General features: G+C 38.0%; 1 protein-coding gene across 1 annotated transcript; it reads right to left on the reverse strand.

Annotated features, from left to right (window-relative positions):
* Positions 1 to 1,461: 1,461 nt before the first annotated feature.
* D6PKL2 (D6 protein kinase like 2) lies at positions 1,462 to 4,621 on the reverse strand. Its single transcript, XM_078587358.1, has 2 exons — positions 3,955 to 4,621; positions 1,462 to 2,789 (listed from the first exon to the last, which is right to left on the reverse strand). Exons 1-2 carry the CDS (start codon positions 4,482 to 4,484, stop codon positions 2,018 to 2,020), a joined length of 1,302 nt encoding a protein of 433 aa, XP_078443484.1. The 5' UTR covers positions 4,485 to 4,621; the 3' UTR covers positions 1,462 to 2,017.
* Positions 4,622 to 27,305: the final 22,684 nt, after the last annotated feature.

Genomic DNA, 27,305 nt, shown 5'->3' on the forward strand with positions numbered 1-27,305 from the left:
CCTCTCTCTCTATCTATCTCTCTCTCCCCCTCTTTCCCCTCTCTTTCTACCTATCTCTCTCCCCTCTTTCCCTCGCTCTCTCTCTATCTCTCTCTCCCTCTTTCCCCCTCTTTCCCTCGCTCTCTCTCTATCTCTCTCTCCCTCTTTCCCCCTCTTTCCCTCTCTCTATCTATCTATCTCTCTCTCCCTCTTCCCTCTCTTTCCCTCTCTCTCTATCTATCTATCTCTCTCCGCCCCTCTCTCCCTCTCTTCCCTCTCTCTATCTATCTCTCTCCCGTCTCTGCTCTCTCTCTATCTCTACCTATCCATCTCTCCCCTTCTCCCTCCCTCTCTCTATCTATCTATCTTTCTCTCCCCTTCTCCCTCCCTCTCTCTCTATCTATCTCTCCCTCTCTCTATTTATCTATCTCCCCCCCTCTCTCCCTCTTTCTATCTCTCTCCGCCTCTCTCTATCTCTACCTATATTCTCTCTCCCCCTCTCTCTATCTCTACCTATATTCTCTCTCCCCCTCTCTCTATCTCTACCTATCTATCTCTCTCCCCCTCTCCCTCTCTCTCTCGTTTTATCTATATCCCTTCCCCTCTCTTCCCTCTCTCTATCTCTACCTATCTCTCCCTCTCTCTCTCTCTACCACTATGTTTACAATTTATCTATCCGTCCAATTCCTTCATTCATCAACTATATTGAAGTTAAGGGTTCGTGCAATATTTGTAAATTAAAATATTTACATCCATAACATGCAGTTAAAGAGGTTTATTAAATGTAGTATGTTGAAACAAATTAAATCAAAATTTCCAAAATAACAAGTTCAATGAAAAACCTAATTTTACTTTTGATAAAAGTGATATTCATACTTTTCAGACAGAACTAAATGGGTTGTCGTCCCCCTACACGTACTAAATAGAAAGATAGATATATAGGTAGTGAGGGAGGGAGAGAGGGGAGATATATATATAGAGAGAGGGGGAGGGAGAGAGGGAGATAGATATATATAGAGTGAGAGGGACGGAGAGAGAAAGATATATATATATATATATATATATTGAGAGAGGGAGGGAGAGAGATAGATGTATATAGAGAGAGGGAGGGAGAGAAAGATAGATATAAATAAAGAGAGGGAGGGAGAGAAAGATAGATATAAATAAAGAGAGGGAGGGAGAGAAAGATAGATATAAATAGAGAGAGGGAGGGAGAGAAAGATAGATATAAATAGAGAGAGGGAGGGAGAGAAAGATAGATATAAATAGAGAGAGGGAGAGAGAGAGAGAGAGAGTAAAAAGCTTAGATTTTCCAAAGAGAAGAGCCTCTCCTCTCTCGTTTCTTTCAGAGAAAAAAGCTGAGAAGAAAGAACACACTCCAAACCCATAAATATATATATCAGAAGACCAACGGGCATACCACACAGATCCCGCAGTTACCTTCTATAGAAACCTCTCTCCTCTCGTCTCTACAACTCTACAACGAGAAAAAAATCTTAAACATCGTACCCGTACCACCCACAGACAGACAGCCAGAGAGAAAAAAGAAAGAAAAGAGCGAAACAGAGGGAAGAGAGAGTCGCTCATCTCTCTCTCATCCCTCCACGAGACATAGCTACACAGACGAACAGAGAACAAGAGATAACTTAGAAAAAAAACAGAGTTAGAGAGAGAACAGACCGCACACTCAACGTCAAGCCTCAAGGTAAGCATCGTCGCGGAACTAGCGGGACAAGGAAATAAACACAGAGAGCAAGAAAGAGAGATAGATAGATAGAGAGAGCGAGAGAGAAAGAGAGACACAGAGTGAGCGAGAGAAAGAGAGAGACAGAATGAGAGGGAGAAAGAGAGAGACAGAGTGAGAGAGAGAGAGAGAGAAAGAGAGAGACAGATTGAGAGAGAGATAGAGATAGAGCGAGAGCGAGAGAAAGAGAGAGACAGAGTGAGAGAGAGAGATAGAGATAGAGTGAGAGCGAGAGAAAGACAGAGTGAGAGAGAAAAGGAGAGAGACAAAGTGAGAGAGTGAGCGAGAGAGAGACTAGAAGAACTCAAAGTCGAGGTAGCCGTCGTCGCCGCGGGCGCCGGCGGCGCGCGGCGGCGGAGGAAGGGCGGGCGGCGGCGGAATCTCGGGCGGAGTAGCGCACCGAATCAAAGCCCAGTTAACGCCGTGAAAGAACGGGTGCTGCTTGATCTCGGCGGCGCCTCTCTTCCCCCCGAGCCGATGGCCGGGCTCCTTGGCCAGCAGCCCTCTTATCAAATCCCTCGCCGCCACGCTCGCCTCCGCCGCCGGGAACTTGAGCGGCTGCCCGACCACGTTAAAGAGCGTGGCCCGGTTGCCGGCGCCCTTGAACGGCGTTCTCCCGAAGAGAAGCTCGTACAAGAAGATGCCCAACGTCCACCAGTCCACCGCGCTGCCGTGCCCCTCCCCCCGGACGATCTCCGGCGCTAAGTACTCGTGCGTTCCCACGAAGGACATGGAGCGCGCCCCCGTCGGCTCCGCCACCAGCTCCAGCAACGCCGCCTCTTCTCTCTCGCTCCCCTTCTTCTTCTTCTTCTTCTTCTTGGTGTTCTTGGTGTTCTTGGAGAGGAAGCAGGTGGCGGCGCAGGAGCCGGAGACGGCGGCGGAGGTGGAGAGGGAGGCGGCGCGGACGAGGGTGGGGCTGACGTGACAGCGGAGAGAGAGGTCGAAGTCGGAGAGCATGATGTGGCCGTCTTCGCGGACGAGGACGTTCTCGGGCTTGAGGTCCCGGTACACGATTCCCAGCATGTGGAGGTATTCCAGCGCCAGCAGCACCTCCGCCACGTAAAACCTGCGACGTTTTTGCTCTGATTACGCTATGATGATGATGATGATGGGTGATAATAGTTGAAAGAATGAGATGCTGATGATGATGGTGCCGATGATGGGTGATAACAATAAGATCGCCCATGATGATGATGCGGATGATGGGTAGTAACAATAAGATCCCCATATGATGATGAGATGATGATGAGATGATGATGATGGTGATGCCGATGATAAGTTGTAACAATAAGATACCCATGAGCATGAGATGACGATGAAACCGATGATGGGTAGTAACAATAAGATCCCCATACGATGATGAGATGGTGATGATGCCGATGATGGGTAGTAACAATAAGGTCCCCCATATGATGATGAGATGGTGATGATGCCGATGATGGGTAGTAACAATAAGATCCCCCATATGATGATGAGATGACGATGATGCCGATGATGGGCAGTAACAATAAGATCCCCATGATGACGAGATGACGATGATGCCGATGATGGGTGGTAACAATAAGATCCCCATGATGATGATGCCGATGATGGGTAGTAACAATAAGGTCCCCCGTATGATGATGAGATGGTGATGATGCCGATGATGGGTAGTAACAATAAGATCCCCCATATGATGATGAGATGACGATGATGCCGATGATGGGCAGTAACAATAATATCCCCATGATGATGAGATGATGATGATGCCGATGATGGGTAGTAACAATAAGATCCCCATGAGCATGAGATGATGATGATGCCGATGATGGGTAGTAACAATAAGATCCTCATGAGCATGAGATGATGATGATGCCGATGATGGGTAAGAACTAAGAAGAAGAAAAAAAAGAAAGAAGAAGATGACGGTGTTGGTGATGAAGACGACGAGGGTGACGATGGTGATGCCGATGACGGGCTATAACAATAAGATCCGCGATGATCATGAGATGAAGATGATGGGTAAGAAGAAGATGATGGTGACGATGGTGTAGATGGTGATAATGACGACGACGATGGTGCTGATGGTGATGGTGAAGAAGAAGAAGAAAAAAAAAAGGCTAGAAGTAGAAGATGCCGATGATGGTGACGATGCGTAAGAATCGGACGCATAACAAGAAGAAGAAGAAGAAGAAGATGATGATGATGATGATGATGATGATGATGATGGGAAAGGAGGAGAAGACGGGTACTTGGCGGCGGGCTCGGAGAAGTGTTTGTGAGGCTGGCGCTGGCGGAGAGCGTGGAGGTCGCCGCCGGGGCAGAACTCCATGACGAGGCAGGAGAAGCTCTCCGTGTCGAAGTGAGAAAACAAGGTGGGCAAGAAGGGATGATCCAGGCTCTTCAATATCTCTCTCTCCGTCTGCGCTCTCAGCAGCTTCTTCCTCCCCTCCAACGCCCTCTTGTCCATCACCTTCACCGCGAACCGCCAATCGCAGCCCGCCACCTCAGCCAAATACACCGTCCCAATGTCCCCGCTCCCCACCTTCTTCACCAGCCTGAACTTGCTCAGCCCCCCCGCCGCCGCGGCCCACCGCCCGTCGCCGCCGCGCCGCCCCGCCGCGCCGCCGCCGCCGCCGCCGCTGCTCGTGCTCTCCTCGCTCACCTCGCTGCCGAAGCTCCCCCGCCAGACGCTCTCCACCGCCTTCCCGCTCGTCTTCGCCGACGACGACGACGACGATGACGCCGAGCTCCCCTCTCCCTTCTCGCCGCCCCCCGCCATTGGAGACGAGATCGAAGCTTCTCTCACCAGATCCGCGCCCCCATTGAAGAGACTTCTCCCCGTGCCTTAAAGAAGACGAAGAAGGGTAGATAGCGGGAGAAAGAGAGAGGGGGGGATTGGATTTGGCTCTTGGGTTTCGCTCGTCGCGGCTTCCCTGTGCCGGAGAGGAGAGTAAGAGAGAGAATAAAGCAAATAGTGAGAGGTGGTAGAGAGAGAGAGAGAGAGAGAGAGGGCGGGACAGTGGGTGTCGACCAAAGATTGGAATTTTGGAGCTTTTGCAGAGGGGAGAGGGAGGAGGGGAAGAAGGGAAAAGAGAAAGGTGGATTATTTAATAAAAGGCGCCCAGAGTGAGATGATTTTTGAGATAGTGAGAGAGAGAGAGAAAGAGAGAGAGATGGGTAGTCCTTTTCTGGGTCAAAGCTGCGGTCAGAGCTTTTTATTATATTTTGGCCCCCTGTCCCCCCTCCCTTGTCCAAGGGCGACTCTGCTCCACAAAGCCAGAGATCGCACAGCAAGCTCTCTTTCTCTCTCTATCTCTTTCTCTTAAAAACTCCCTCTATCTCTCTCTAAAACACTCTCTTCCTTGGCGTTTCTTGCTTTTCTCCCTATTTCTCTTTCTTTTAAAAAAACACTCTGTTTCCTTGTCTCTCTCTCTAGCTCTTACACCCTCTCTCTCAAAATCACTATTTCTCTTGTCTTGCTTTCTCTTTATTTTTCTCTCTCCCTCTCTGTGGACACTCTCTCTCCTTGTACTTCTCTCTCTCTAGCTCTTACACCCTCTCTCTCAAAATCACTATTTCTCGTCTTGCTTTCTCTATATTTTTCTCTCTCCCTCTCTGTAGACACTCTCTCTTCTTGTCTTTCTCTCTCTTTCTATCTCTTTCCCCCCATCTCTAAAAACACTATTTCTCCTTGTCTTGCTCTCTCTTCTTCCTCTCTTAAAACACTCTCTCATCTTTCTCTCTATCTCTTTCTCTCAATAACAGTCTCTCTTGTTGTATTTCTCTCTCCCTCTGGAAAACACACTCTCTCCTTGTCTTTCTCTCTCTCTCTCTCTCTCTAAAATCAAACACGCACACACACTCTCCCTGTCTTTTCTCTATCTAAATCACACTCTCTCTCCTTGTCTATCTCTCTCTCTCTGAAATCACACACACTCCCTGTCCTTTCTCTTTAAAGAACCCTCTCACCCTGTCTCTCTCCCTCTCTAAAAAGCCATACTCTCTCACGCTGTCTGTCTTTTTCTCCCTCACTAAAAAGCCCATGCTCTCTCTGTGTCTGTCTTTCTCTCCCTCTCTGGAAAGCCCATACTCTCTCTCTGTCTTTCTCTCTCTTTAAAAAGCCCATAGCCTCTCTCTCTAAAAAGCCCATAGCCTCTCTCTCTAAAAAGCCCATACTCTCTCTCTCCCTCTAAAAAGCCCATACCCTCTCTCTGTGTCTTTCTCTCTCTCTCTCTGGAAAGCCCATACTCTCTCTCTGTCTTTCTCTCTCTTTAAAAAGCCCATAGCCTCTCTCTCTAAAAAGCCCATACTCTCTCTCTCCCTCTAAAAAGCCCATACCCTCTCTCTGTGTCTTTCTCTCTCTCTCTCTACAAAGCCCATACCCTCTCTCTCTGTCTTTCTCTCCCTCTAAAAAGCCCATATCCTCTCTCTCTCTCTCTCTCTGTCTTTCTCTCTCTCTCTCTCTCTCTCTCTCTCTCTCTCTGTCTTTCTCTTTCTTTAAGAAGCCCATGCACTCTCTCTGTCTTTCTCTCTCTAAAAAGCCCATAGCCTCTCTCTCTCTCTCTAAAAAGCCCATGCTCTCTCTCCCTCTAAAAGCCCATACCCTCTCTCTCTGTCTTTCTTTCTCTCTCTCTCTCTCTCTCTACAAAGTCCATACCCTCTCTCTCTATGTCTTTCTCTCTCTAAAAGCCCATATCTTCTTTCTCTGTCTTTCTCTCTCTCTCTCTAAAACGCCAATACCTTTCTCTCTCCCTAAAAAGCCCATACCCTCTCTCTCTGTCTTTCTCTCTCTGTAAATCCCATACTCTCTCTGTCTTTCTCTCTCCCAAAATCCCATACTCACTATCTCCCTCTTTGTCTTTCTCTCTCTAAAAATCCCATACTCACTATCTCTCTTTGTCTTTCTCTCTCTCTAAAAACACATTCCCTCCTTGTCTTTCTCTTTCTCTAAAAAGACCATACTCTCTCTCCTTGTCTATCTCTCTCTCTCTCTCTCTCTCTCTCTCTCTCTCTCTCTCTCTCCCTAAAAAGACCATACTCTCTCTCCTTGTCTTTTTTTTTTCTCTCTCTCTCTCTCAGAAAAACACACACACACACTCTCTCTCTCCTCTTGTGTTTCTCTCTGTAGTCTGTACTTTCCCCTGTCCCGATGAAGCCGTTCAAAATTTCCCTTGACCTCTGCCGGGCCCCCTTTCCCTCTCCCCACTCCCCCCCAATTCGAACCCCACCACCGCCAAACCCCGAAGAAGAAGATCACGAAAGAGGAAGAAGAAGACGAGAGGCGCTTCATCGCCTCGTTCCCGGGCGAAATCAAACCTTCAATTTCGTCACCGCCCAAACAATTGGGGTAGAATCTAGGTCAGAAAAGCTTCAATCGCTCCTTAACGGAAATCCGGTCGTAGATCGGCGGCCAAAATCTTCGGCGCAGGATGAGCGGCCGTGGCGGTTTTAATTGGCGAGAAACCCTAGCCGAATTCTGCGCTGTCTGCTCTTCAATCGACTTTGAATGAAGAACTACGACGCTCCTCTGCCGAATCTTCTCTTTCCCGTCGGACGTGCCCTGCCGCCAACGCCATCGGATGTCGATTTCGTCATCGATTTTGAAAATCAAAATCCTCTCGTAATGATTGGCCATTAACTTCTAGTTCTACCATTGACGTGGTGATGAAAAAAGTACAGTAAAAAGACGAGGAAAATTGATTTGATTTTGATTATCACTCGTTGGACGAGAAATTCAAGTGTTCCACGATTGTATTATGAACAATTGGGTGCATAAAAAGGTAAGCAGTGAACTAGAAGTGTAAACTCAGAATGATACAAATGGTAATCTAGTTTGATCATATTCTGGAGCACTTCAATTGTTCTGGAAAGAAATTGTTTCAGTAGGGTCAACCCTAATCTTTTGCTTCACCCTTTTATTTTACTTTTTTTGCATTCTGAACAGCTACATAATGCTTTTTTTTTCTGGAACCAATTTCTCATCCTTCTGTTCTGAATATGATCTGTTGACAAAAATTGGTAGGCATAGAAAATTGAGAAATTTCTGAAAAAGAAAATTAAGTTGCAAGAGAAGGGTCCACCATTGAGATTACTCAGTGCATGGGCTCCTCCAAAGAATTAACAGTGCAGCTGTTTACATCGAGAGTGAGAACTTCTGGCAATTGAACATACAACTGATTTTTTTGGAAAAGTTGAGAACCTTCTTAACATATCATCTGACAATGCTTCAGTTGCATTTTAATTATAATAAAAAATAAAAAAATCAAGCCATGTAAGTGGTTAACCAGCCAAATCAAACATATTATCCTAGGGAAATTTTTTCTTATTTTAGAGAACATTTTAATATTCTCCATCTTATTTATGATCTCTCTCTATCTACTTTTGGCACGTTCTCTCTTTTAACTTCAATGTCTCCTTCCTATTCTTAATATTTTCTATATTTTTGTTTTGAATTCTATGAGCATATTTCCTTTCATATAATAATATTTGTAGTCAAACTTCTTTTGGCCCCTTGCATCATTCAGCTTGCATAGAAAACGTCTCATCTTTCCTGTTGGCGATAACGTCTCATCTTTCCAAAAAGTACTATTTCATGTTGGCCATGATCTCAAATGTTCACTATACTTTTCCCAAAGGGAAATCCACTTCTACTAGAACATAACACTTGAAACTAAATATTTTGAAGTACTTCAAAGCTATCACGCCAGGAAATATATGCATTCAAAATGTGTCACATTACTAACTCTAAGGAATTCAAAAATAAATTTAAGACATCTAGAAGACATACCTTATGTATGGTCAACATCTTTGATATCATCCTTCATGCAATAATGAATTCTATATGTGAATCGTCATCAGCACCTGCCTATGGATGTGGATGCTCCTATTCAAATGAAGATGACAGTGCACATGTCGATGATGTCAAGGACATAGTTGATAAACTATGTCATTGATAAACTCAAAATTTTGGGTAAAATTATGCCGTGAAATTGAGTTTAGTCAATATTTATAAACATATACTTATAAAAAATTTAATTAGTTAGTGATGAGCAAGGGTTGTCTCCACAGCGAACGAATATTAGTAAAAGAGCTATCTCTATTGGGTGAATTCGAGAAAATAAGAAGGATTACATATATCATACAAGGTATTGAATGGGTGAAGATAGTAATCAAAATAGAGGTAGTAGTAATTTAAGAAGATGTGACGAGTATAGTACTAGTAGTGGATTGTTATCAAGCCAGTAGGGTTAAAGGGTAAAGGTTGATGGAAATATATGTGGCCGGCAAGCCAATAACACATTCCACACCTCGTTCCATGTTCATTAATACAACATATTCATTATAATGCACATATGATGCTTATAATGAAGTCCATGATTACATGATCAGAATTATGATGCAATTGTAATACGGAGATCACTATTCCTTAAGCATGTGTTCTAAACATTCGTAAGTATCCGGATATAATAGCACTATCTAGCGTCACTCATATGATGAGTATGGTCGGTCCTATAGCCATTAGTGTGGAGACACTAAGGATAGATAGTGGATGCTCTTTAGTGGAAAGAGTTCACTGAATTGATCCATACAAATCCCTAAATGGTATTATACCAAACTGTCAATAAGGTCAATTCATGTCACGATTGTATAAGTGGTTCTTGGACATGAGACACCAAAGACGCCTTCTGGGCGGACGGTTGTACTTTGACTATGGCCAACGAGTTTCTAATCATTGGATTCTAAACGGTCTTAGTTCGGGTACATCAAGAAGTTCATGAAGATGATTGAGTGATCAAGATGGGATTGTCCACCCTCGGTATAAGAGGTGACAGCTCAAGGAAGACGATGCGATGAAGTCCTTGTCCAAGGCAGTGAAATATCAGAGAAGAGTTCTCCGATGATTTCTGAAAGCATCAATACTAACTCAGATGATCGATTAGGGTTTGACAGTTGACCATACCCTGAGTCATCCAAGGAGCGTCAAGTGGATAAAGGACTATACATACATGGTAACCGATGACAAACACGTTCTACGAGTGAGTCAATACACACTCCTTTGTATCTTCTAGATCACGAGGTGTAGCTTGGCACCCGACGTGTTGGAGACTCGACCTATCGATTGTGTTAAATCGATCCGATGTTAATTAATCTATATGATGATATAGTTAATTAATTCGTAAGGCCAATAAAGGTTATCGGGCCACTGGAGTGGTTAACTAGACTGATACATGGGCCTAGAGGTTCACACATAAATGGTCTTTTGGACGTCGGAAGATATACGTAAGTTTTGGGGTTTTTATGAAAAATACCCACTTAGTATAAGTAGGGGAAGGCCCTGAATGAAATTCACCAAGTCCAGAATTGTTCAGGGGCCTTTCTCCTTCTTCTCCCTTCTCCCCACACCCGCTCTCCATCGCCGATGCGATCGGGACGACGTAACGGTGATGACGGAGATTGTACAGGGCTCGTAAATGAGAAGGAGGAGATCCAACGTGCTGAGGATTGCGGGGATATGTCTAGATGCTGCACACTTGAGCAGCTCGGCCCGTCTTGCTCTGGGAGCGAAGAAATCACAGATGCAATCTGTGCAAAGGTACTTCATTTCATAGTTTTAATGATGTCGTTTGATCCCGTTTAAGGTTCCATTGCAGAATGCTTTGTTTTGTTCATCCATGTCAAGGCCTCTAGAACACAACAAAGGTAGACGTGGATGGTGGCGTTAGAGGAGATTAGAATTAATGACAAGAAGTAGTTGATGTAGTGTTAAATGATTTAGGGTTTACTACTTTAGGGTTTAATATAATATATGAGAGAGGGAAGACGATAAGGGATTGTGATGACATAGGTGACACATGAATTTGATGGTAGTGGATGCTAGATAAGGATGGTGCTGGATGGATGTGATGGATGATGATGACGGATAAGCTACCTAATTGTGTTGAAGAGTAATCAATGTAAGACAAAAAACTAACCTTAGATCCCTATGTTCCAATGGGATCACGACGTCTTCGTGATGAAGATCAGCCTCCCCACTTCTTTGTTGACCCTCTCCAAGAACTCGAGAGACCAAGAACAACCTTGACGAACCTTCAGAACTTCACTTTCTTTCAGTATGTCTCTCTAGGAGGAAGTGAGCTTAAATATTTTTTTTACAATGATCTAGAGCTCAATTTATAGATCCAACCATGTGGATGGATAGAGGACATAAAGGCGAAGACCCCCTTAAAAATCAAGATCAATAGTATTTCTAGATCGTGAGATATCAAGCATGGAAGTGGGACGATTCCTAGCCATTGATTTAATCAAAAGATTTCTCTCTCCTCATCCTTGTCAGCACTGTCATGTCGTTCAGTTAGGGTTTTGTCTCATCTTGGCATTTAATGTGATAATTGGCTCAAATTCTTCCTCATCATCCATACTTGTCAGCTCTTGTCGTGCCAAGTGTCGCCTTGGGAAAATACAGAATAGAAGGAATAAAAATATATTATCAAATATATTATTTAATAACTATGTCGTATCTGACGTGGCAGTGCATCAGCGCATACCACGTCAGCATGTTTCTTTGAAAACCAATCAAAGGTTGACACATACACGCCATGTGTACACGTCCCACCATTTGTCTTGTGACACGTGGGCGCCTACAACTTTTGACCAGTTCCACAAAGAGAGAAAAATTATTTTTTAAATTCCTTAATCCTTGGTCTGGCACATCATGTATTGTGACAAAAGCATTCTTTTTCTTTTATTGGGCCAAGTCAACCTGCACTAAGAAAAATATAACGTAAAAGAGTGAAGCTTTAAATGCCATGATGGCATTGCTAATTACAATACCATAAAGGTTTAGGTAAATGATTGGCTGACACCAATTATTAACCTGGTTTAATGATTGGCTGTCGCCAATCATTATCCCTATCCAAGATTGGTCAACGTTCGACAAATCAAACGACGACACGTGGCGTCGCAAAAATAAACAGCTTAAAAAATATTCTAAAATTTGTTAAATTGTTGTAACATAAATATTACAAATTTAATGTCAAAAAGTTCCGTGAAAATTACATTCTGACTTTAAGAATTATATTCTTTCAGAATTTGATGTTACAACGATCCCTAAAAATATGTAAAAATGCGTGGAATTCAGAATATCATTCTAAAAATAAAATTAATCATTTTAAGCTTGATTACACTGATATATAATCAATTGAATGCAAATATACATGTAATATTGTCAGGTTAAGCTACCAGAAGTGTGTATTATCACTCATGTCAACCAGCTTCTCACATATATGTACCACATGTTGGGTGATGTTGTGGTCCCTATTAGAGTCATTTGACATAAATATGTGCATTAGCCCAGTGTGAGTTAGAGTATTTGAATATTTTCATGTAGCCCATAACAGTTCATAATACGTGTTGGATGTCATCATCTTGGTATGAGAAGTGACAACGCTAGTAGATAGCGTGCTGGCACACATGAATGGGCTAACCATTTCCTCAAGCATTAGAAAGTTTACATCTCTATAAATTTTATCAATCCAAAATTCATGTGATAATATGAAAACAAAACTCAACAAGTACACAAATGGTGCAATACCATTTGTACACAAATGAAGACAATGATATGTTGAATTCATGTGATACTTGTCTTCCAAATATTACGTTTTTTCTTAAATCCATATTATTTTTTATTTCACATGTACACATACAATTGACAATTATTCATATTTAATTAGTAGATTTAATGATACCCTCTTTCAACGTATCGTTGTCTTCTATAAGATCTATATATGATGCTGTTGTTAGATTTGTTGTTTGTTAAAAGATTCTTAAACTAAGGTGATATTATTTTATTTGATAAATATTAATACTGTGGATTGAAATTTCATATTTGAAATTTTATACTGTAGGTTGCCTTTTTTACTTTCTAAGTATGACATCCTTGTATATATAAATTATTTATTTCCTAGTTACACAAAGCTTATTTTCACTTCCTTGAAAATTTTAATCGCTCTGTTATACTTTATTTATTACTAGATGAAGTTTTAATTTGGAAGAAAATAGTTTTTTGAATCACAAAAATGTTTATTGGAAGAAAATAGTCTCATTCCTGATATTTTCATGAGGTAGATAATTTTCAGCCTTTTGTATTTACTAGAGATTTCTTGTCTTTTGTTCCTTGATGCCTATAATGACTTATTATCCTTCTTGATTTGATATTTGGATTTTTTTTCACTTTCTTAAATCTATTATGAAAAAGATGGCATTAAATCTTTGATTACAGAAAATAGTGTTGATACATTATGCTTTCCTTTTCCTTGAAAATTTTATTATCACTCAAGATAGCATGCATATATTTTAATACGTATAATATGAGTCATAAACCCTATATTTCTAATATTCCTACTATTCATATATTCATACTCAATATCTTGTTCCTATTATCAATAATTTTATAACGTGATAGTGATCCATATATTTTCTCCAATGGCAAATTTATTTGAGCATGAATAGTAGATTAATATTTATTTTCACTACATAACTCACAAAATTTTATTATAAGCTTAAAGGACTAATTAGATAGTTACAATATCTCATGGAATGTATACTAATATAAAAAACATGGATATTTCTTAGATATTTTGCTCATCGTACATTTCAAATGATCCAATTTGGTCTTATAAAATGACCACTTATTTATAATTTTTTACATAAGAAATGTGCTTTGATCACTCTCAAGTCTCAACTTGGTTTTTGTGATTTATGATCAGATTGTACAATATCCAACCACTTTTATTTTCCTTGAATAAACATGGATTGTCTGAGTTCCACATCATAAGAGAACTTATTTGAAATGTAACTCTAATATTTGCTTTCAGTATCCACTGACCATGTTGCAGATGTATTCACTAAGGAGGTTCATGGATCAATTTATATAAGTTGGTTTGCAGGATTGGCATATTAAACATCCAGACCAATCTTAAAGAGGGTTGTTGGCACAATAAACCATATGTTTTTTGTCTCTTTTTATGTATTTTCTTATTGAACCAATACCAGGCACTAAATAAAGAACTAAGCCTATGTTAAAATTTCACTTCAGCTGTTGGGAACTGGAAATAAATGGGTTTGTTTCCACCCTAGATGCTGACATCGAGGTGATATATTTATAGGGAACTCAAATCAAGTAGGACTGGAGACAATCCCCTTTGAAGACTTTACTCTGACACCATGTCATGCACTGAAAATGCCTATATCTATAAGATGGAAGGACACAAAATTGGGGAAAAAAATTCCAAAAAAATAAGTAAGAAACAATAAGCTCACGATAATTGTGCCATATTTTAATGAATGACCTTATTTGATGGCCAGGTTGATGCAATCACATGATTTTGTTATTACAATGAAATATGTTTAGTTTCTCTCAAAATTTGCATTTTGGAATGAATATTATATTATTTTTTAAATACTAGTTCTCTTGAATGTAATGCATCACAAGTGAATAATTTTAGTAGAAATTTCAGAGATAATTTAAAAGCTGCAGAGGTTTGAGTATAGTTTTTAGGACTAGTCATGATAATTATTTAAAATACTATCTCATCTATTTCACATATTTTCAAGTGAAATTCTAGATCATAAAATATAAGCATTATAGAAAAGCTCAAGGTGATAGTGTTTTCAATCCAATAAAAAAACTGCATCGGTTTTGTTTATGTTGGTCCATGATAGACCCAAAATATGTCATGTAACTGGACATATTTTAAAGTCATTTTGGGATCATTTCATGAGTATTTTCTCCAATTTTATAAGAAGTTTACATTTCATGCACTAAATAGAGCAAGCGATGAAATAATGCATTTTAATGCCTTTTTTTGCATGTTCTACAACTTTAAATATTTATTAATAAAAATATATTTAAGACCTTTTTAATTTTTAATTCTCTACTTAGTATGTATCTATGCTATTGCAGGGAAGAAAAGGAAGTTGGAGAAATAAAGAGAATAAAGAAATAGAGAAAATGAATGAAATGAATAAGAAAGAAATATATACAAATATATAATTGTTTATTGGGCCGGCTAAGGAGCCGACCAGGCGCACAAAGCCCAAGCCAGGCATAGGCCAGCGAGCACAAGCCTCAAGCCAGCCCACAATCGGCAAGGGACAGCGCCTGACAGGCACGTCTAGCTGGCCACAAGGAGAAAAGGCCCACAAAGAAGACAAAGTCGCACACTAGAGAGGTATGTCATTTCAATTCGTTATATAATTTCTGCCGACATTTATATAGTGTGTCATCTTTTAGAAATTATCGATATGGGATAAAAAGCCCCTCATCTTTTTAATCACAGCGGGGAGGTCATTGAGCAACCTATTGATCGCGTCCTAATTGTCCACGATCTTGAAGAAAACAAAAGTAAAAAGAGACCGGGCTTTGAGCCAGCTTGGCCCAAAGCCCATGTCATTTCGAGCTGTTTTTAAGTAAGAGGACTAGATCTTTTAAGTAAGAGGTGAGATCGGCCTCTTTTTATCACAATATCTTGTTTATGCTTTTCAGATCATCTGATTGGTCCAAGACAGCTGACACGGATCGCGAAAACCCTGGCGGACGAATCCAACGGTTGGGGGGGGGAGGATTGTCCTCTTCCCCTTCATGTCGTCCCTGTCAACGCCCTTGCTGGAGGCCATTTTTGGCCGGCGAGGGGGGGACCGCAAAAGGATCTAACGGCATGGGAGGACCCCCAAGGCTGTCCCCCTCCATCGGACAGCCTGGGAGGTCCCTCCCAAGCCATTAAAAGGGGCATGAAGGCCCCAATTTCAATATCTTTTGACCATAAGTCTAGAGGACGGTGGGGATCCCATCCGGCGGCGGCGAGAGTGGGAGGAAGGGTGTGACAAAGGAGGAAACAACAACTTCGCATCAAAGCAATTTGCTCCACAGCCATATCCGCAAAATTTTCAAAATTTTTCTAAGCCTTTTTACTCTCATCCTAACAACAATAATGAAAGCACTAACTCAACCTTAATGGATTTTATTAGGGAAATGCAGGAAGAGAGAAAAAGTATGCATGAAGAAAGAAAGAAAGATTTTTGATGCAGACCTTAGAAGAGTACAAAAAAGAAATTGAAATGCTCAAGAGAGGACAAGGCGTTGAAGCACAACAACCTGCTCTCAGAATGAAAGGTAAATCGGAAGAAATCCTTCGAAGAGAAAGCCATCCAGGTCAACTCCCTACCCAGCCTAATATTAATCCGAAGAATATCATGTTGTGTGTAGAAAGGAATTTAGAATCATCATGTTTTGTATCTTCTGAAAATACGAATGAATCTTGCATTAGTGAAAATAATAATGTTGCATCATGCACTGATTTTACGTATAATTGTTTATATAGTTGTGAAGAAGATATGAATGAAAAAAATAATAAAGATGAGCAAGTGCATGCAATTTCAAAACTTAGAAGTGGAAAGGTTTTGTTGGATTCTCATGAAAAGGGTGTAGAAAGAAAATGGAGAGATGGAAAATGATCAACAAGATAAGGGTTACCAGGATGAGGAAAGGCATCCAAGAATGGCAGACCCTAATCCAGTTGATTATAGACCACCCATTCCATTTCCTAGTGCATTAAATATAACCAAGAAAAAATCAGAAAATTCTCATTTGCTTGATATATTTAAAAATGCAACATAACTATTCCCCTTACTGAGGCAATACAAAATATTCCTTCCTATGCAAAATATGTGAAGGAATTGTGCACCCCTTCTAGAAAACAGAAAAGAGTACAACTTTCTGAAAATATTAGTTCAATTTTATTGAATGATATTCCTAGAAAAAGAAGAGATCCAGGGGCTCCTCTCATAAAATGTGAAATAGGAGGAATGGTTTTTAGCAAATCACTTCTTGATTCAGGTGCTGGTGTTAACATTTAAATTGGTGAACTTGAACCTATTTTTCTTGAATTAAAATTAGCCGATGGATCAATTAGGCAACCTTATGGAAAATTAGAAGATGTTATTGTGAAATTAGAGAACTGTAAATTTCCTGTTGATTTCATAGTTGTAGATATGAAAATAACAAGAAATTTGAGCCATGCTCATGTTATTTTAAGTAGACCATTCCTAGCTACGGCGAAAGCCACAACAGATTGGGATAAGGGTACTGTGGAACTCAAAGTAGGAGATGAAAAATTGAACTATCTATCTCAAAATTAATGAAATACCCAAAAGACACAAGCGAGGATGTTTGTTTTCTAGGGTTGGTAGAAGAAGATGACTTTGATTTTGATCCGTGCTCTTATGATTTATTTTCTTGTGAATCTAATGAGTTTTTAAATGAAAATTCATCTATGCCTGCAAATATTTCATTACATTCTGAAATTGAGCTTAAACCTTTACCTTCGTCATTGAAGTATGCTTATTTAGGACCATAAAATTCTTTTCCCGTAAGTATATCATCATTGTTATCATCTGAACAAGAATTAGAGATTTTAGATGTTTTATCTACTTACAAATCTGCTATAGGATGGACAATTGATGATATTAAGGGCATTAGTCCAAAAATTTGTGAGCATAGAATTTTCTTAGAAGAAAATTCTAAAGCAACAAGACAACCTCAAAGGAGACTCAATCCGCACATGTTGGAGGTTGTTAAGAAAGAAATTATGAAATGACGAAAAGCTGATTTCATATATGCCATTTCAGATAGCCCATGGATAAGTCCTATACATGTAGTACCCAAGAAAACAGGAATAACATTGACAAAGGATGAGAATGGAAATGAAGTTCAAACTGCAGTGGCTTCTAGTTGGAGAGTATGCATTGATTACAGGAAGCTTAACTCGGTAACAAAGAAAGATCATAATCCATTACCATTCACTGATCAGATTCTTGAAAGACTTTCAGGTAAAAATTTTTATTTTTTTTTTTATGGATATTGAGGATATAACCAAATTGAAATTAATGAAAGTGATCAGGAAAAAACAACGTTTACATGTCCAGTAGGTAATTTTGCATTTAAAAGGATGCCTTTCGGGTTATGCAATGCAATGCAATGCCAGCTACTTTTCAAAGATGTATGACTGCTATGTTTTCTGATTTAGTAGGGGATTGCTTAGAAATTTTTATGGATGATTTTTCAGTCTTTGGTTCATCATTTGATAGTTGTTTATCTAATTTAACCAAGGTATTGCAGATATGTGTACAGAACAATCTGGTGCTAAGTTGGGAGAAGTCCCACTTCATGGTGGAGGAGGGAATTGTCCTAGGGCACCATATCAGCAAGGATGGACTAACGGTGGACAGGGCCAAGGTCGAGGTTATCAAGAACCTTCCCCTGCCCACAACCCTAAAGCAACTTAGGGGATTTCTAGGGCATGCTGGCTTCAACAGAAGATTTCTTAAAGATTTTGCTAAAATTTCTAAACCTTTAACTAATTTACTTTCTAAAGATACATTCTTTGTTTTTAATGAAAATGCTAAAGCATCATTTTTGTAGATTAAAGAGGCTTTAATTCAAGCACCAATCTTACAAGCTCCAGATTGGAGTAAACCTTTTGAAATCATGTGTGATGCCTCCGACAGTGCAGTGGGAGCTATCTTAGGACAAATAATTGTCAAGAGGCCAATTGCCATCTACGACGCAAGCAAAACTTTAGGAGAAGCTCAGGTAAACTACTCAACAACTGAAAAACAATTGCTTGCTATTATATTTGCTTTAGAAAAATTCCATTCTTATCTGTTAGGTAGTAAAATAATTATCTTTTCAGATCATGCAGCTTTAAATTTTTTATTAAATAAAAAAGAATCTAAACCTAGATTAATACGGTGGATTTTACTTTTACAAGAATTTGATTTAGAAATCAAGGATAAACGTGGAATAGATAATACAGTTGCGGATCATCTTTCTAGATTATCTACAGAATTATCTTTGCCTATCCATGATGATTTTCCTGATGAATATATTTTAGAAATTCAAAGTAAAAAACTTCCATGGTATGCTCATATTGTAAACTTTCTTGTCACAGGGTTATTACCTAATGATTGGGATGTTAATGATAGAAAGAAGTTTTATAAAGATATTAATTACTATTACTATGATGAACCTGAACTTTTTAAATTAGGTGTTGACCATGTGTTTAGAAGGTGTATGCCCGAAGAAGAACAATGGAGAATATTAGATGCTTTGCCATTCTTCTTTATGTGGTGGACATTGTGCTCCAAAATTAACTGCATTTAAGGTTTTGAATTGTGGATTTTTTTGGCCAAGCTTATTTTCGGATGCTTTAAGTTATGCTCTAGTCTTTTAAAGTGTCAAGATGTGTTAAATATCAAAAAGAATGATAGAATGCCACTACAGCCCATAATTGAAGTAGAAATGTTTGACCTATGGGGGATTGATTTTAAGGGACCATTCCCAAATTCAGATGGACATGAGTACATCTTGATGGGAGTAGATTATCTTTCCAGATGGGTTGAAGCAATCCCCATTAGGTCAAATGATCATAAAGTAACGCTTACATTCATTCAACAACATATATTTTGCAGGTTTGGTTGTCCTAGAGAAATTATTAGCGATGGAGGAAGCCATTTCAATAATTCTCAATTCAGGACCATGCTAAAGAAATATGGGGTTCAACATAGAATCACTACCCCATATCATCCACAAGCTAATGGTCAAATTGAGAATTCAAATAGAGAGATTAAGAAGATTATTAAAAAGATTATCTGGCCTGATGGAAAAGATTGGTCAAGTAGGTTGTATGATGCACTTTGGGCATATAGAACTACTTACAAAACACCCTTACGGATGTCTCCTTATAGGGTTGTTTTTGGTAAAGCATGTCATCTTCTAGTGGAAATAGAACATAGAGCTTATTGGGCTATTAAAAAACTTAATCTCTCTTTAGATGCAGTAGGAAAACAACGTTTATTGCAGATGCACGAACTCCAGGAGCCGAGGAATGAATCATGAAAATTCAAGAATTTATAAAGCCAGAATGAAGTATTTTCATGACAAGAACATTAACCGTAAGCATTTTCAGAAACATCAAAAGGTATGGCTTTATAATTCAAGGTTGAAACTTTTTCCAGGGAATTTAAAATCAAGATGGGATGGACCATTTATAATTACTGACATATATGATAATGGAGAAATTTTGATTTTTGATCCTAAGACAGGGAAGGAGTTCACAGTAAATGGCATGCGATTAAAGCCGTATGTGGAAGCAGAAGATTTATCGCAACCCACAGCAACAATATTGTTAAACCAGATCGAGCCCACCGAACAAGAAGCACCAACCTAGGATTTGGATTCTAGAACTTCTCTTTATTGTATTTTTATTTTGCAAATAATAGAAATTAACCTAATTCCCTAGCTTTCAAATTTTCTTGTTTCTTTTGTTTTCAGTTTATAGCTTTTCCAGGAATAAAGAAGAAGTATAATTCGCACACATAACGAGATGTTGGCTCATCATTAGTAAGTTCTTCAAAGATCACACCTAAACAGGTTTGTAATTCTGAACTTCTGAATTATATTTATGATCCATTCCCATGCATTGAGGACATTGCATAATTTAGTGAGGGGGAGAACATTTCATGTGCTTAGGAGTGCAAACCTTTGTTTTTGTGTCATATAAATTCCATGTATAATTGAAAACCCACCTTTAGGAGACCTTCATCCATGAATTCGAATTACATGTGCAGGGAAGTTTGGCTTTATATAGCAGATCAGGATCATGAAAAAATAAAACAAACTTTGATTTTGGATAATATGGGAGTCAATGCCCAAATGGCAAGGGTATCTAGTGGGTGTGTAGGGGATAGGAAAATCAAAGGATTGAAGCACTATGACTCAAAATGGTAGAGAGTTGAGTGAATTGAGGCCCCCCACTGCGCCACCATTCACTGAGCCGATCCTACTTGAATGTTTTTATTCTTTCATTGAGTCAATCTTACTTTAGGGTGGAAGATAGACATTTCTTCAAGTCTTTCAGCACAGAATTTCCTTTTCTTGATTCTCCATCTACCTTGCCATTCCACTATGCCATTCCATATGCCCTTTCATTTGTTATACCACATTTTGTATACCTATCCACTTTCTTGAACCTTTCTCTAACCAACAGCCTTTCATGGATGGTAGCCATCTCCCAAGCCATTCTATCTCCCTTTCCATGGGATCACCTTTATCCCATCTCTATCACCATTTCTGTCTAATTTCACTCTTCAATTTCTTACTACCTCTTCTTCTCTTCGATGATTTTACATAATGCCCTTATTAGAGTCAATAAGATAATTTTATTCTCTTTTCTCTTTCACAATGTTTAGTATTTTCTTTACCCCTGAAAAAAAAAAGTCCTCAACTTCAAGCAAAATATGAGGAATTTATTAAAAAAAAATGGGGATTTTTGTGATAGGCATTGGTAGTACATTAATTTTGTTTCAAGTTATTGAATCTAGTAAGGGCATTACACATGATTTCTTTCTTTCTATTTCTTTCTCATTCGTCTAAGTTTTGGGATAAGGCAACCTGAAATGTATATCTTTGATGAAACTTTTCATGCCAAATCCATCTTTTCCCCTTTGAGCATCCTATCTCTTATTCATTCTTATTCTCTTACCCATGCCATCACAATGTTTGATTTTCTGTGCTAACTAGGAGGCGGAGAATGTCTAGATTTTATCTTATAGTTGGAGGAAACTTAGTGGAGAATTTTAACACAAAGTGGCCGCTACCGGAAGAGAGTGATCTTGATATGAGAGGCGAGAGGTCCACCACTTGAAGAGTGCAGTGAGGAACCTTCTGGATCATAGTGTAATATCTGGAGAGAAGTATATCTTTATATTTCATTTCATTAGCTCTACCCAAAACCAAGAGGGATGGCACTCATATTCCTGACAAGGTGGAATCAAAATTTTCGAGGTGAGTTTTGTTTGAGCATGTTATTGATAATTCTAACACTTCATGCAGATGAATGAGGATTGATGGATGAAGAAGTCATCTAAGGAAATAATGGTACATTGCTAAGGGACTAGCAATGATTTAAGTGGGGGGGTATGATAACTTGAAAATTAACATGATTAATTAATGAATTTTACATTAGATTTATGTGTTTTAATGACTATATTTGCATGTTATCATATAAAAATGAAGATAAATCACTTGCACTTTGGTTTTACTATTATTTCTGATTTTTATCATTTTTTATATGGAATTTAACCTCATTTCAGTGAAGAAGTATTTTTTACAGGGCCTTAAATAATTGGCTAAAGTTTGGTAAGGGCTTTCCTAATTTTTCTAGAATTGTTCCATATTTTTATACAATTTTTTTACCATTATATAGCCAAGAAATGATTTTTATATATTTAAATAATACATATCTAATTTATTTGGAATTTTATAATACATACATATATATATCAAGGGGCATCCACATCATTCGCCCAAAATTCGGGCGAATGAGTGGATGATTATTATTTATAATAATAAGAAAGAGAGAGCGTTATTGAGTCATTATGGCATCGCGAATTGCGATGCCATAATGAGCGAATGATTTTTATTAAAAAGGCCAACCAACACGCGCTAACTGATAAATTAATCAGCATGCATGTGGCGTCGAGTTGCCGCGTGCATTTAATGCACGTGGCAACTGACACACACGTGCACGGTTTATATTAATTTTTTTAAAGTCGTTAGCGTGTGCATTTAATGCACGCGCTAACCGACATTTTTTTTAAAGAAATCGACGCCCGGTAAGGTTACCACATTTCTTATTATTATTTTAAAAATGACACAGGTCAAAAATTGCTGCTCAATGGGAAAAAAAAGAGAAGGCCGACATGGTTTATTCCTGGTCGTTTAAAAAGATGAATATTCTCCAATAATTGTGGGCGGCGGATGCGCACAATGACGTGTCAGAGCGCAATCCAAGAAGGCATAAAACGAGAAAAAGATATTCCGACCAATAGAAAAATGCCATTTTCCTACCTTCTTGGAGGAGAGATAAATACATCCAATGGCCTAGATTAATCCTCACTAAAACCTTGATATCTTGAGATCTAGACGTCCGATTGGGCTGAAATTTTGAGGGCAGGTTCGTCTTTTCTCCCTTTACAATCCAGAGGGCTGGATCTTTAAATGGAGGTCTCAAAATGGGCAAAAATGACTTTTTGAAGCTCTCTCCAAGGATTTGGCCCGGAAGGACACAAGGGATGCTTTGGAAGTCGACAGTTCTTGATTCTGCACTCAAAGTTTTAAGTTTCTGATTTGTGTTTCAATCTTCTTCTTGAACGATTCTAAAATGCCAAGGCATGGGCGAAATGTACATGCCCTAGAAGTTGGTTTTGAATGAAATTAGCACTGCATTTTGATTCTGATTCAAGATCTGATTTTTGATCTTTAATTCTACATCAATTTAGAACATTTTTGCATAATTAGATTTTTAATTTAGGGTTGGATTTCATCTTTTCCCCGAATTCTTCACTTTCTCTCTCTAGGTTAATTTGTCTAGTTTCTCTCTCTATATTTTTATTTTTATTGTTTAATTTAATATAGAAAAAACCTAAAAATAAAATTTGATTCGATAATTCATCCATCTTGAAGTTCAATTTAAAAATCCCTTTCTTGATTATTTAATTCCCAATTTTAATTCATAAAAATTGTCTTAAAATATTATAATAATTGGGAAATTAATAATCCGAATTAATCTGATCTTATAATTGAAATACTTATATCTTGAGCTTTCTGACTGAAATATTTGAAATCAAAATTAAGTTTACTTGATTTTGATTAGTTAAAAACACTATTACGCATAATTAAGATTTATTAAGTGCATAATTAATTCTTCTTTGAATTAATTCATTGAAATTTGATAAAAATTCTTACTTGCTGCCTCCCTGTGGTTCGACCCCTTTCTTGCTCTATATTCTATATTTAGTGATTAAGGGTATTTATAAATTTTATTGTACAAGTCTAAACATCAAATCAATGACATATTTACACGCATTTTTAGGCTTATCACCGGCGGCGGCGAGAGTGGGAGGAAGGGTGTGACAACCTCCTGACTGCTCTAGAAGCTCCGAGCGGCATCAAATAAGAGTCTAAGCAGCTTGGATGCGCACCTGGACGGTAGAGAATAACGAGGGATCTCCTAAACCAAAGCTCGGCGGCGGTGATCGCCGCCACTCTCGGTCTTCGAATCAGGGCGATTTAGGTGATCTTACGATTACCTTCGATTGAATTTTATGTTCTAGTACACTTTGAATGCATGATTTTGTGCACAAAATAAGACTGATCGAGTTTTCTTAGAGTTGTATCATCGCAGTCTCTAGAGGCATTTTATCAAACACCCAATGAGCATCGCATAATTTTTACGATTTACATAAGTTCCTATTTCTTTACCTTATACAATATAAAATATGTGCATTCATCTTACTCTGATTTATCTCAGGTATTCAGTCAATCAAACTCCTCATGGGAATTTGGCAGAAACACCCCTTTTATCTTGGTTTTCTACTTAAAAAAATCTAAAAAATACACTATCGAATTCGATCGGGCATTCTGTTGAACACTCGAGGGGTGTTCGACAGAAAACCCTTCTTGTCTTCATTTTATACTCAGAAAAAATCTATCTAAACTATATAAAAAGAATATAAAATATAAATAACTCGTATATCCTTTAGATCTCTACCTCTCTTGGGCATTTGATCGAACACCTCTTGGGTGTTCGACTAAATCACCCTTTATTTCTTGAAATTGATTATAAACATACATATACAAATATATAAAAAATAAAATACAAAAATTAGCTAGATAATTATTAATGGAACATCTATAAAATTCTATAAAAATATATTCTTCATATCTCCCCATAATCAAACACTTACCTAGTATATCATATTTAGATAATTACTTGATTCATTCCTATCTATCTTTTTAACATATATAAATACTTCTCTAGATTACCTATCTAAAGTGAATAGGCTTTCCCTACCTATCTAGCTTCTTCTACTTCTTATTATTTAATCTAATTAAACTACTTAGTCTTATTAATTTCTCTATACCTCTTCATCAACTATATTCAGACCATCTATAACTATAATATCTAGTATATTACTTCTTCATTATTCTTAGTATCTATAAAATATACCTACCTATAATATCTGATATTCTATCTTCTCTAACTATCTTATTAAACTAATATTCTCTCTACTTACTAATTAATTAATTCTCCGTATATTCATTGTCTTTAGTATTATTATATCTTAATAAATAACAACTCGATTATTGAATACATTATCCCTAAAGGCCAGTCCCTGTGGAGACGACCTTACTCACTCTATACATTTGAGTCAGTTCTATATTTTATCAAATTTATTTGATTGTAGGAAAATAAAAAATACAATGACTATTAAAAAAATAACACCCCAATTTTCCTCCTTTAGTCCACCAATTAACATGTGAAAATACCTCTGATGCCTTACACTTATATTTTTAAAAAAACTTAAATTACCATATCCAGTATTCATGTACAAACGATTAAATATATCAAATATATTTTGTGATACTCTTGGTCTACTAAGGTCTTGAATGTTGATTTTTAACTACTATTTTGGAAAATATGAGAGAATATTTAATATATTTAATGAATGTTTCTGTATTTAAGTTCACCCATTTTTATCCTTGGCACATAAAAAGTTGCATTAAAGTTATATTTTTAGCACAAAGGGATAACATATATTTTGACTGAATTTTATTTTGATTTCCAATTTTACTGGTTAGTGATAGCCATAAACTAATTAATTGTGGACTTTCACTGGGTTATTAAGATTTTATTTGAAATTTAATATTATCGTAAGTTACCTCGAGCTATTCCATTATCAACACTAATGTTCAATTTTGATTGCATTGAGTTTCCATCTCATTTTTTTACTGTTCTTTTCTATCCTCATATTTATCCTTTCACATTCCATCATTGATTCATTAATAAATTATGGAAATATCTACTCAAAAAAATTTTAATGACTAACTGAAATAAAAACCACTTATGGTTTCATTCGATACCATAGAGCTAAGAAATATTTTCTTTCCAAAGGAAAATTTGAAAGAAAAACAAATATAAACCTTTTCACCACACACTCATTTTTCCCTGGTAAATAAAATGTCTTTTATAAACTATTTGGAAGTTGTGATATTGTTCATCGTCATTATCACCAAAATTTCATCATCAATTTATAGGCTTGGGAGAATTAGATTGTGTAGACGATGACAATGAAAACTCCACAAAAATTATAAAATGATGACAAGATGATGAGTTTGGATGATGATGGGATGAGAATAATGTATGTAACATAACATGTTATAAAGAACATATATTTAAGTTTTAGGAATTTTTCAGATGTTGAGCTTAAGCCACTCATTTATGATTAATATTTCAATCTCGTAAAAATGAAGAATCTAATGATCTAAGTGATCTTAAATACTACTTTTGATTTAAATATGTAATTAAACATAATTTATTTGAAAAAACTATTAGAAATATCAACTGATTGCATGTTTACCTTAAATTTTGATAAAATAAAGTTCATTATTAAAATAAAGTATCATTAAAGACCTGAAGTTTCTTTTCAAGATTTGTCATAGCCACCACCCCTTGTTGAGATCACTCCGAGGGCGTGCCGACGTCAATCTTCGTCGCCGCACCTGTTCCCCATGTAGAGAACACTCCGTGGAGGAATTGCCGCCAACAACACCATTCTGCTGTCATACGTTCTTGGGGTTCTTCAAGAATTGGGGTTCTTGAGCGGTTAGCATCCAAGAAACCCAGCTTCTTGTCACCGCCAATGCCATCGCCACCGTCGCACCGATTAACACTTATTTGTGTCTCACTTAATATTCACTAATACAATACATTCATCATAATGCATATGTGATGTTTATAATTGAAGTTCACAACTACGCACAATGACTAAGTGAATGAGGATGATATCATAATACACTGATCATTGGTATTTGAGCACGTGTGCTGAATACTCATATTCGAAGGATGCTGGGGAGAGGCATCAAAATATCCAACTAGAATAATAGTGGTTAGTCCCATTCATATGATGAGTATGACCCATTCCATTGGTGTTAGTGTGGATACATTAAGGAGAGATAGTGGGAGCTATTTGGAGAAAGAGTTCACTGAATTAATCCACATTAATCCCTGAATGGTATTATATCTATCATCAATCAAGTTGACTTATGTTATGGTTTTGTAAGATGTCCTTAGATTTGAGTCACCAAAAACTACTTGTTGATGGTCTATTTTGTTAAGAGTCTCTAATCACAGGATTCCAAACCACTTTAGCTCAAATTCAAAAAGTCCATGAAGGTAATTGGGTGGTTGAAATGGTATTGTATGCCCTCAGTATTACTGGAGATTGACCCAAGTAAGATGATGTTGTTAAATCCTTGACCAGGGTAGTGTAAATGTCAAAGAAGATATTCTTAGATGATTTTGCCACCCTTTAATGGTAACCGATATAACCAATTAGGGTTTGATGATTAACCATGCCTTGATTCATTTGAGAGTTTCACGTGATTGAAGGATTATCAATGATGAAGAGTTCATTGAGAGAG

This window comes from Wolffia australiana, chromosome 15, assembly GCF_029677425.1.
Source record: "Wolffia australiana isolate 7733 chromosome 15, ASM2967742v1".
NCBI lineage: Eukaryota > Viridiplantae > Streptophyta > Magnoliopsida > Alismatales > Araceae > Wolffia > Wolffia australiana.

Coding starts and splice junctions, on each gene's coding strand:
- D6PKL2 (XM_078587358.1), bottom strand. CDS start 4,484: ATGGCGGGGGGCGGCGAGAAGGGAGAGGGGAGCTCGGCGTCATCGTCG. Junction 2,790..3,954: donor TTCTCCGAGCCCGCCGCCAA/GTACCCGTCTTC, acceptor AAAACGTCGCAG/GTTTTACGTGGCGGAGGTGC.